This window comes from Periplaneta americana, chromosome 6 (assembly GCF_040183065.1).
Source record: "Periplaneta americana isolate PAMFEO1 chromosome 6, P.americana_PAMFEO1_priV1, whole genome shotgun sequence".
In the NCBI taxonomy this organism is placed as follows: domain Eukaryota; kingdom Metazoa; phylum Arthropoda; class Insecta; order Blattodea; family Blattidae; genus Periplaneta; species Periplaneta americana.
In genome coordinates this window covers 17,558,259-17,571,074 of record NC_091122.1, presented here as the reverse complement: position 1 = coordinate 17,571,074, position 12,816 = coordinate 17,558,259, and the positions used below count along the sequence as shown (strand labels likewise).

Sequence of the window (12,816 nt, the reverse complement as noted above, 5' to 3'; positions counted from 1 at the left end):
ATTACTTCGTTACATTTTATGAAAATTTCAACATGTGACGTCATTTGCTTAGCAACGACGAGTTACGTCACTTTCTTAGCAACGGTTCATTTAGTGAAACAGATTATTTACATTGTAAATACCTGTACAGTACAGGTAGTCTATATGGTATTTTTCACTAAAGAAAAAAAAAATCATTAATACAACAGACAAATTTAGTTCAATTTATTTCACACTCAGTCATAATCACAATCCTTGTAAATAAAAACCAATTCGCTAAAACTTTAAATATCGCAATAACATCCAATCGAGGACATAAACGTTCCACGCAACTACAGGGATCCTATTAATCCACTATAACTTTTTTAAAATGCTTTAAGTAGCATTAATTTTAAATATTTTTATTAGAGATGTGTGAAAGTTATATTGCACATGATAAGATGGGGTTTCTAGCCATCTTGCGACCTGGTAGTGGACATTCATATATTTTGTGGCCAACTGTTTATTTGGGTTGCTTGCATGGACATGAAGTGCTATTTGGAATGCCAATTTTGAAACTTTTTCCAATAAAATTGAGGGATATTGGTGGGGCAAGAGTTATCAGTAGGGATTGGATGTTTGTGACATGTCAGAATTTTTTTCAGGCTTCTATTTCCATTGTAAACTGAAATGAAACATTAGTTGGTTTATTCTGATGAAAATTACACAATTTCATGTTGCATATAAATATACATTTAGCCCATATTTATGGTTAAGTCATTAGTCAAAGTGCATATCTTTTATTCTGTATTTTAAGGATAAAATGTTTATTTTGATTATAGCTAGGAGCTAAAATTATAGATACAATTCTTAAAATGTATATTTTGAGATAATTCTGCTTCTGAAAAAATAGTCTCTGTTTGACATAGCATACTTGATAAGTATACAAAGTAACATAACCCTCTTTATCTCCTTTACTTCTCATCAATACACTAAGAATTTTCGTAGTGTATTTGTCGAAGAGCTCATTTTCTCAGTGAAGCATTCAGTTGTTTGTATTAAAATGGAGTTAATTACAAAATGGTTGCAGTTATCAAGTTACCACGACACGGCAAGATGTACGATTATTATTATTATTATTATTATTATTATTATTATTATTATTATTATTATTATTATTGATGTTATTGTTCAGGTGTGACTCACTTCCGAATCATCTTACGGTGGCCTTGCGTACGAATAACGCATTAGTTGTACACAGACAATGGCAGTGCTCTCACAATGGATGGCATAAAGTCATTATCATGGTTCTCAGAACCCAACGCACGCGTAAAGCGATTCGCACAGGCCGCGTGGTCTCGGTAATGGCCATTGTTTCTATAGCAACGCCCTGAGCGATGCGATTTTGTTAGCCGCATTTTAATAAATCGACCGAGTTAGCAGGAAGCCAACCGACGTAAAAGTGTAAAATTTCCCATTTCTATTCATGCTACCGATCCAGAGAACGTAATACCCTTCCTTTTTTTTAGTTTATGTGCGTGTTATTTTATATCTGGCCATTATCTAGTCGAGCAGTCTCCATGTTTGGCATTAGATTCGAGATTCGCCGTTTTTATTTCCTCCTTGTACAAAGTGAAGCTTAAATATTGTGCTGTTGCAAAGAACACGTCGAGATTTTTACAAAAATAAATTATTTCTGTATCTCTCGCAACGAAAAAGTAGTTTGGACGGTTTTGTTCGTAGCTAGTAGGCCTATGGAATGATTAATTTTATCCGGACGAATGTATACAAGATATAACAATTTATTCTTGTTAAAAACCTTTAATCAATTTTAAATGGCCTTTCCTTTATCTTTTGATTTGGCGATGCGTCGTTTCTACTGCTTATTAGCATTGGGATCAGGGCCACAACTAGGATATGTGTCACCCAGGGCAAACATGGATTCCGTGTCCCCTCCATGAGCAGGCTACGAAGGTGTTAGCAAGTTTCATTCTTCTGTTATATAGGAGAGAGTCGGGTATTGTATTGTATTGTATTGTATTTATTAACATTCCATGGTATTCATACATGCTTACAGCTAGAATATGGAACAAGTCAAAAAACTTAATACTATTATAAAATCTTAATTTATAGTCACAGTCTAGATGAAATATATACAGACGAGATTTACAATATAGTCTACTAGTACAACACATAGTTTTAGTATCAATTTCATGAAGTGTTATTGAATGTCATGAATTCACCTACAGAATAGAAGGCGTGAGAAATTAGGTACTTCTTTAATTTGGCCCTAAATAATTTTATGTTTTGAGTTTCATTTTTATATCGATAGGGAGGCTATTAAAAATTTTTACTGCCATATAACGCACTCCTTTTTGATAGCACGATAGACTTGCCGATGGAGTATGAAAGTCATTTTTTTGACGTGTATTTATGCTATGAACTGTTGAATTAGTCACAAAGTCTTCACGATTACATACGAGGAAGACTATTAATGAAAATATATACTGACAAGCCATGGGCATTATTTGTAGTTTTTTTAAAATAGTCCTACACGACTCCCTAGATTTGGCACCTACTATTATTCTAATTACTCTTTTTTGTAATAGAAATATATTGTTACTATCTGTGGAATTTCCCCAGAATATTATTCCAAAACTGATTACCGAGTGGAAGTATGCAAAGTATATTGTTTTTAAGGTATTGATATTTACTATCTTTTGCATAGATTTAATAGCAAAACAAGCTGAATTTAGTTTGGGGGTAATTTCTTTAATATGATTTTTCCAATTTAACACATTATCGATTTTTAAGCCAAGAAATTTGGTTGTTGTTGTTTCTAATAGGGATCTATTGTTTATTTATTGGGCTAGAAATTTGCGACGTTGAATTTGGACAGGATTTAAATTGAATTATGTTAGTTTTGTTACAATTTAATACTAATTTATTGACTGAGAACCAGTCACATATTTTGAAGAGAATTTCCTCTGTTGAAGATTGGAATATGTTGGAGTTATTGGCTGTAATTACTATACTTGTGTCATCTGCAAATAATATGGGATGACCTACATCTTTTATAAGGGGGGCAAGATCATTTATAAACACTAGAAAAAGTAGGGGACCTAATATTGATCCTTGAGGAATTCCATTATTAATAGTTCCCCTTGTCGATGTAGATTTCATAGTTGTATTGATTTCAACTTTCTGTTTCCTGTCTATCGTAGTATCGGACATCGGGTAATATCGGACAGTGAGTTTCTTTCATCTACCACACGATGATAGTACCTGATTGACATGGTTATGTTTCTGTGATGTCGCATAGAGAAACGTAACCATGTCATTCAGGTACTACCATATGGTAGTAGATGAAAGAAACGCACTGTCCGATATTAGACCTACCCGATATCCGATACTACCCGACTCTCCCCTACATTAAATTAATAAAACTATTTTAAATCAGTTTGTAAGTTAAAACAAAAGTGTTTATCAAATATTTGAAAAGCAATTTATAAACATTCGATTTGGTTTTGTGTGCTTCGTGTTTTGTGGTTTGAAAATTCTTAAAAAAATTCTCTCGCTTCACATGAACAATTTCTTTACAGAACGTTTCCGGTTTCCGGAAATAGATTTTTACAACCTAAAGAAGTGATTTCTGCGCGCGTAGATTTATTCATTTTTTTATTATTCTTTTAGATTAGTATTATGTTATTAAGTTATCCTCTTTGCAAGCCATTAATGTGTATGGGAGGCATGTTTCTTGACCTCGACACTAGAATGAAGTGCGTGTACCCCCGGGAAAGACCCCGTACTCAACTTTACAGGAGGCTGAGTGAATCTCGGGGTCGTTCTGGAAGTTTGGCAACGATAAAATTCCGTCAACACTCGGGGTTAAGTCCAGTACCTTCGAGTCCGTTACCAGTTGCTCTGCGAGGACAACGATGACATTTGCAAGCTGTATAACGAGTTCGCATCATCCGTTCTAGTCTTCCTTTTAACCACCGAATACGTTACGTTATTATTATTATTATTATTATTATTATTATTATTATTATTATTATTATTATTATTTGCATTCCACAGTTGTGCCACGCACAATCGCCATTGAGAGGTCGCATCAATTTCACGCTAATTGGTTCACGCATCTTCTGTTTACGCCGTTCCAGCTGTGTTTGTCTTATCGTACAGGTTCCGTCGACCTCATTGCAGCACTCGTTATCGCAGTCGGAGTAGGAGGGTGAGGGTCTCCGCCCCTCCAGTTCTTATTGTTTGCCACCCAGATAAGCTGAGCGAGTTCTGTAGGCAGCTGCCGGAATGTAGTGTTCCAGAGAGTAACCCACTCGGACCGCGATTGCATTAAGTTGAAGAGCCCGTCGTGTCCGATAGTGACCACATATTAAATGGATTTAGTGAGAAGACCTTTCGCTCCACTTTATTGTTCCGGGGACCGCACTGACGACACTTTCAATTCTGCGACACCGCAAGGACTGTAAAAGTGAGCAGCAGACTCGTTACCGGATGCTGTATTGTATATTATTATTTTCACTTAGTGGTTATGAGCAAAAAGTGGTTAAACAGATTCATAGCCCCGGCTGTGATGTACGTACAGGACACTTGTGCACATTAGCGGCTTGGAACCGCGTCTTCTGCTCATTGACTAGTTCATAGTTTATTCAAATCCTTCAGAACTGTTCACTTACAATACACTTAATGAGTCGTCAGTTTGTTATTAAGTGTTTGTGACACATGTTCACTTTTGAATGCTCATGACGCATATGGTTTTCAGTAGATATTGATAATGTAAGTTATGTCTACAATAGTGAATACTTGTAACAACTGTTTACGGTTCAATATTCGTGTCTGATGTTCATTATTGAGTTATCATAGCACTGTTATTTATTGAATGCTCATGCTCGTCTTAATTATTGAATATCATAAATCGTGTTCATTAATTAATGTTCTGCACTTGTGTACATTATTGAATGCTCGTAACGCATGTAGGCCTACATTATTGGATGCTTGTAACTTGCAACACTCGTGCTCATTATTAAATTCTCGTAACTCGTGTTCATTATTGAATGCTCGTAACTCGTTTCATTATTGAACGCTCGTAACTCGTGCACATTATTGAATGCTCGTAACTCGTGCACATTATTGAATGCTCGTAACTCGTGTATATTATTGAATGCTCGTAACTCGTGTACATTATTGAATGCTCGTAGCTCGTGTACATTATTGAATGCTCGTAACTCGTGTACATTATTGAATGCTCGTAACTTGTGTTCATTATTGAATGCTCGTAACTCGTGTACATTACTAAATGCTCGTAACTCGTGTTCATTTTTGAATGCTCGTAACTCGTGTACATTATTGAATGCTCGTAACTCGTGTACATTATTGAATGCTCGTAACTCGTGTACATTATTGAATGCTCGTAACTCGTATACATTACTAAATGATCATAACTCGAGTTCATTACTAAATGCTCGTAACTCATGTTCATTACTAAATGATCATAACTCGAGTTCATTACTAAATGCTCGTAACTCGTGTTCATTACTAAATGATCATAACTCGTGTTCATTACTAAATGCTCGTAACTCGTGTACATTACTAAATACTCGTAACTCGTGTTCATTATTGAATGCTCGTAACTCGTATACATTACTAAATGATCATAACTCGAGTTCATTACTAAATGCTCGTAACTCATGTTCATTACTAAATGATCATAACTCGAGTTCACTATTGAATGCTCGTAACTCGTGTACATTATTGAATGCTCGTAACTCGTGTACATTACTAAATGATCATAACTCGAGTTCATTACTAAATGCTCGTAACTCATGTTCATTACTAAATGATCATAACTCGAGTTCATTACTAAATGCTCGTAACTCGTGTTCATTACTAAATGATCATAACTCGTGTTCATTACTAAATGCTCGTAACTCGTGTACATTACTAAATACTCGTAACTCGTGTTCATTATTGAATACTCGTAACTCGTGTACATTATTGAATGCTCATAACTCGTGTTCATTGTTGAATGCTCGTAACTCGTGTACATTATTGAATGCTCGTAACTCGTGTTCATTATTGAATGCTCGTAACTCGTGTACATTATTGAATGCTCGTAACTCGTGTACATTATTGAATGCTCGTAACTCGTGTTCATTATTGAATGCTCGTAACTCGTGTACATTATTGAATGCTCGTAACTCGTGTTCATTATTGACTGCTCGTAACTCGTGTACATTATTGAATGCTCGTAACTCGTGTACATTATTGAATGCTCGTAACTCGTGTACATTACTAAATGATCATAACTCGAGTTCATTACTAAATGCTCGTAACTCGTGTTCATTACTAAATGATCATAACTCGTGTTCATTACTAAATGCTCGTAACTCGTGTACATTACTAAATACTCGTAACTCGTGTTCATTATTGAATACTCGTAACTCGTGTTCATTACTAAATGCTCGTAACTCGTGTACATTACTAAATGCTCGTAACTCGTGTACATTACTAAATACTCGTAACTCGTGTTCATTATTGAATGCTCGTAACTCGTGTTCATTACTAAATGATCATAACTCGTGTTCATTACTAAATGCTCGTAACTCGTGTACATTACTAAATACTCGTAACTCGTGTTCATTATTGAATACTCGTAACTCGTGTATATTAGATACTAGTAAATTGTAAATTGTATTCATTATCCAATTCTTGTAACTCGTATTCATTGCTGAATACTTGTAACTCGTGTTCATTATTGAGTGCTCTTAACGTGTAAATTTTATACTTGGGCATGAACTTAATTTTCTTCTATCCTATTATGGCGCCAGCTCATATATTGCATTGATATTTTCGTAATTCGTACGGACAACATGATAGCGATCCCATGGTCTCGTGGAGAAGATGAGACAGTGAAGTTTTTCCCCCGATGCTTTGGTTATGAGAAAGGTTATTATCAAAAGGTGGGATTTTCTAACACAAGCTTCAGTATCACTATAAGACTTGCCATAACACCATATTTGTCCCCGACAAATTTCACTTGGTCTTCCCGGTACTTGACCTTGAGTCTCCAGCGTGAAAAAGGAAACGCTATAGCATCAATTAACAGTGTTAGTAAAACTATAGGAAAGCTGTGAAACTACAGGGTTTCATGACAGATTCCACATTTTACACATAGTAGTGTCCAAATCAGGAAAATATGGTAATGCCCTCTGTTACTATGGCAACTAGTACAGTTGATATTACAGTATAGGCCTACATACGTCAGTTCATGTTTAGACTAGCTATGTAATTATGCGTTATCACAGCAATACCTACAGAGCCTTATTTGTTTAGCATTGGTGTCAGTTGATGCCTGGACAGTTTAAATTAATATAGGTTACCATGCCAGCACACGCGAATATTGAAGGTTATAGGCATAATATGTAGTAAACGATAAGGTTGTGAAGTGCATTTTGCGTTTATGAACCGTATGTCGAAATTTAATTATCCCAACACTTCACAGCTGCTTACAGGTCCTGTACTCAGAATTTTATCTCTCGGCACCTGGAAATTCCACCTACGGCCTTGTGTCCGTTGTGCTTGACTAGCCCAAGTGTTGTTTTATTGATCGGTTTCTAGAATCTCTAGATCCTCTCCAATAGTTTAATCTGTACTACGAACAGAGTTTGGTGTACGTGCATCAGATGACATGGCCAGACAGATAAAACTTTACCGGTGAACGAGTCGGGTTTGGTTTCTCAATTTGGTGACTGTTAGGGAATCTTTGTAGTACCTTAGGGACTGCAAATCCTTCCATTCAGTAAGCATAATGGACATTAAGATCGCAGGTCTTACGTTGGCCTCCTCCTAGAATTAAAGAAACAAATCACCAGCAGATTTAGTCGAGTGAGACCTTCTTAGATTCTGCAGGGCTGTCACAATTACACTTCTGAGGTGGAGATACCTGTAGACGTATAGGTGCTTTTATGGGGACATGCAACCTCCCTAAGCACATGAGACTTTTGTACACTTATGATGGAATTAGTTGCGTGCTGATTGTGCTGCATAGCTAAGTCGGCCCCATCATGCGCCACACGCATTCCTTTCCAGCTATCAAATCCATATAGCTACCGAATCTTTACCTCAAAGATCTACAGGGTTATGCAAAAGTCAAGAAAGATTTAAAGTCCTCTAACTTTGTTAAGAAGTAGATATGGTTATAGGAAAATAATAACAGAGTTTTGTTCAATCAATATAAAAAGAGGATACAATAATATTAACAAAATTTGATGGATCAGTCATCTATAATCTTTGGACAAAGCACAAGTCACATTCACATTGCGTACGATCGATTTGGCGTCGTAGAAACACAAGTGATGCTTTATTTTTCGAAAAAGATATTATACTCAAACGGAACTTTAGGAATATTTAGGTAAAATGACGAGAGAACCCCGAGGAAACCCCCACAACTCCGAAGCATCTCCAGGATTCGAACTCGAGTCAGATCATTTTAAACCAGCTCTGTGCCAACTGAGCTACCAAGGCGGCTAACTTGGATCTAATGATGAACACTTGGTCTCGAAGAACGATAAATTGCGCAATAGTAATATGAACTAAATGCTTGGGTAAGGTCTGTTCTGACAGTGATCAGTTGATGCATCTTTTGTTTCAGGACTCGTCTTGGGGAGAGGATGGTGAGCATGAGCTCCACACTGGTGGAGACTGTCTCCATCAACTACGAGGACTTCAACGAGAGCTTTCTGACCTGTGGGACCTGTCTTTGTGAGTAAACATGCCACATTTGAGCATCTTTGATCTCATAAAAATGTTCCGTAGTTATCAGTCGAATAGTAAACGAACGCGTTGGGTGTAGGAACTATATACATTTTGTTACTTATTAATATATAGGCTATAGTTTCCCGTTACTTTGTGCATCGGATGAAGAATTTTTGCTTGTGGTATAACCCTGGCATGAAGACCAAATCAGAGCATATTTTTGTAGTATGATACAATTTAAGTTATTATTATTATTATTATTATTACTACTACTACTACTATATTAGTATACATGATAAACTGATAAATCAGACAAATTATTTAGTATAGACCGGAAAACGGTTAGATAAAGGAAATTCATGATTATAGACCCTACAAAGTTATTTCTAATTTTTGTTGCGAATTCATTATAAGTTTTGATGCCAGAATGTATAACACCGGAAAAAGCAAGTATCAAAAACAGAGTAGTGGGGCGCATTGTTAAGGATGTACCTACTAAAGATCAACAACGAGAAAGCAAGACCAACAGCGCCCGCAAAGTCGAAAACCCGCACGACAGTGTCCTATACGTCGCGTCTTTGACGTAAAGACTGCTTGTGAGTGTTTCGAGACGTCGAGATTGATCACTCCCGAAGTCCCGAACGTCAAGCAGCCTTGAATTGCCACAGTTGTTTATACCTAACTGAACTTTTATCTACTTTGGCAACTGTTATATATGTATAAACAATCAAGTAGCCTATTTGAGACATAATCTCTACCTTTCAGTGTATAATAATCTGTTCCCCAATCTTTATTTAATTATTAGGCCCTTATTAAAAGGCTAGGAATTTTTTTTTCATATGTTTGAGATCAAGTGTGCAATTTCAAGTAAAAAGATATTAACGTTATGTTTTATGTTCCTTAGAAATTCAAATTTATTTGAGAATTTTTTTCTATTTATATAACCATAGGTAATATCATATAATAGAACCTGAACATTTTGATAACTAAGATACTGTTCTGTTTTGTCTTTTTGTCTCATTTAAACATTTATAATGTTATTTATTTCAATGATGTATGTTATTCAAAGTTACGAAATCTTTCCACGCCGACCAAATGCTATTTCGAGAATGATGAGCGAGACTCGAAGCGCACGAGAATGACGAGACGAGACTCGAAAGACAAATTCAACAAATACAGCGAGCGAGAGCGGCAGTTAGTTTTGTTCATCTCTTAGTATCTACCATTCCTTTTTAAGGCCGTCTATTAAGCGTGAATGAAACTTAAAAGGAAAGTTTCAGAAGGTTTATAAGTAAAAAATGGACTCTCAATATACACTAATATATTTTAACGTTTGTTTCGCTTTAAATGCCGATTATACTTAAACTAGTGGCTTGTGCAGCAAATGCTGCAAACTAAGTTCATTAGACGTTGAAACAAACATTTTTCAGATTTATTTTCAATAAAGAATACCAGACATTCGGAAAGTTATTTGCTTCCATAACAATGAAAGATACTCTCTCTCGAGCCAATACTGAAGAGAACCACGCATATAAATATCTACACCACACCGCCATTAAATATATGAAAAAGACACAACCCCACTTGATTAATAATTATAAAAATATTTGATTTTTAATAATATTATTATCTAACGTAATTTTTATAGCTTTCAGTAATATATACTATGTACTATATAGCCGCCACTCAGTAAAATATAGAAATCAAAATCTAATTTAAGTTATTCTCTACATCTACTTATATAACCCCAAAACATTTCACTTTCATATCATCAATATAGCATTAATATGTATAATTAATGAAAAATAGTCACATCATGGCATTAACTACAATAATATTTCATTTCTAATGGTAATAATGTCATCAAATCACCTCAAGTTTTGTAGTTTTTAATATCCAATACACAGCTGTACCCAGAAAATTACACACCACAGAATCGAACCTGTAAATTATTTTTAGTAAGTTAAGTTTTTAATAACCAATTTAATTTGAGCTCTAAATATGTCGGCATTCTTGCAGATCATGGCCTTCGTGTAATATTGTTTACTGTAGTATGTGTTTTGTTTTATTCTGAAATGCAACACGGCCGACTTGATGCTCGCTTCGCTTCTGCTTTATAAAAAAGCGAAGGGAATATCAAGTCGGCCGTGAATGCTATTAGCTAGTTCTCAAAACTGACGACAGATGGATGTTGGAAAATAGGAAAATTATGTTTAAGAATGGACATTTCACAGAAAACTACTATTTTTCCGAAAAACTTTGAGTTCCAAGCTTCAAAATGAGGGGTCATTTATTAAAATCCGTCCAGCCGTTTTCCCGTAATTTCCATTACCAGTTCAAATTATTATACTTAAATATGAAAGAGCATTCAATTGTTTATACATCTCATTAATTTGTTTTCGTATCTTTTGTTTTCTATCGTCGCCTAGCAACCTGTATTTTTGTTATTATCAGTTGATGTAGGATGAAAACACAGCATGTTTTGTGTAATTTCCTAAGTTTAATCAATAAGGATGATTTATGTTCTCTCTTGAAGGGTATACATCATTTTAAAATAATTTAATACACAAACACAGCTATTACATGAAATGCTCAATAAGTTTTTGTAGCTTTATTCTCTTCAGCTCTAATCAATAATAACAATCCATTACTGAGTTAAAGAAAGTGCGTGTTGTATTTTATTAGTGTAATTCGAGTATAGACATTTCAAGCAATCATTGGGATTTCCTTAAATCTCTTGTCAGTTTTTTCCCGAGTATCTAATAGGCACCCAACACTCTATTGGCAAAGAAACTTGAGATTCCAGAAATGTAATATAATAAAATTATTCTCAGAATCTGTCGTCTTGCAGCAACTTTTCTGGAGATATTCACCAGGCGTCATAAACTTTGTTAATCACGAGTGCGTTGGGTTGTCTGTTTCTTTTCTTTTCTCCTTTGATGCAATTGAACTGTAGCAAGTTGGTTGACCAATGACTCACAACCCGACAGAATACAAACAGGGTACGAGAACTGTTGTTGAAAAAGTCGATGCGTAAACTGACGACCTCGACTGACCATATTTAAACAGTCAGGATTTCCTAAACGAGAGAACAAGCTCTATACATTGTAGAAAATGGTAAAGCCGCAACTTTGATGTTACATTAAGGCCAGAATCGTGGGTTCAAATCTCTCACAGAATAATGGGACTTGTCCCATGTCCATACTGTTGCTAATTTAGCATTTTCTTGCGAAATCTAGCTTTTATCGAAGTTCAGCTTAAGGCAGAAAATTACCACTCTTGCTTAGTGGAAATTCTAGCTTTTCATGTTTTAAATTAAATTATGGTTTATTTAACGACGCTGGCAACTGCAGAGGTTATATCAGCGTCGCCGGTGTGCCGGAATTTTCATTCATTCATTTATTTTATTCCATAGATCTTACATGAGCAGTGAAGCTTTAAGATGTGGAACAAGCCAAAATTTTACAATATTACAATTACAATTTTTACAAATTTTTATAGTTTTACAATTTAATAATTTTCTACAATTTTTACAATTTTGTGCAATTTTTTACAATATTTAGGCGAGATGTAGTGAGATGAGGTGAGGTCCGAGGATTCGCCAAAATATTACCCGGCATAGTCCGGCAGGAGTTCTTTTACATGCCAGTAAATCTACTGACATGAGCCTTCCATTTAAACATACTTAAATGCCATCGACTTGGGCCGGGTTCGAACCCGCAACCTCGAGCATAGAAGGTCAGCGCTATACGACTACGCTACCTAGGCCGACTTCATCTTTTATCTAGTAGTAGTCGTAGTAGTAGCAACAGCAGCAGCAGCAGTAGGTGGTAGTAGTAGTAGTAATAGGAGCAGCAGTAGCAGTAGTAGTAGCTGAGGGGCTGGGTGCAAGGTGTTCTCTGATCTGTTATGCATATGATCACCAAGTTGTAGTTCAATACTGTGATCATAGAGGTCAGGAGTACCAAAAATGTAAAAGCGTGCATAGATAACATTATTACAGTTTGAATTTTCAGCATCAATTTTCTCAAAGCTTGCATTTGAGAGAAGTGCCTTTCTTGCACCCAACCCCTCAATTAAGGG

At 35.6% G+C, this 12,816-nt stretch overlaps 1 protein-coding gene across 3 annotated transcripts in view; it reads left to right on the top strand.

Moving 5' to 3' along the window:
* Positions 1–12,816, top strand: part of LOC138701068 (tripartite motif-containing protein 3-like) — a 236,645-nt gene that overhangs the window by 192,096 nt on the left and 31,733 nt on the right. For all 3 annotated transcript variants that reach the window (XM_069827620.1, XM_069827622.1, XM_069827621.1), the window contains exon 2: positions 8,630–8,739. In XM_069827620.1, the coding sequence (XP_069683721.1) occupies positions 8,630–8,739 (110 nt within the window). The remainder of the gene's footprint in view (positions 1–8,629; positions 8,740–12,816) is intronic.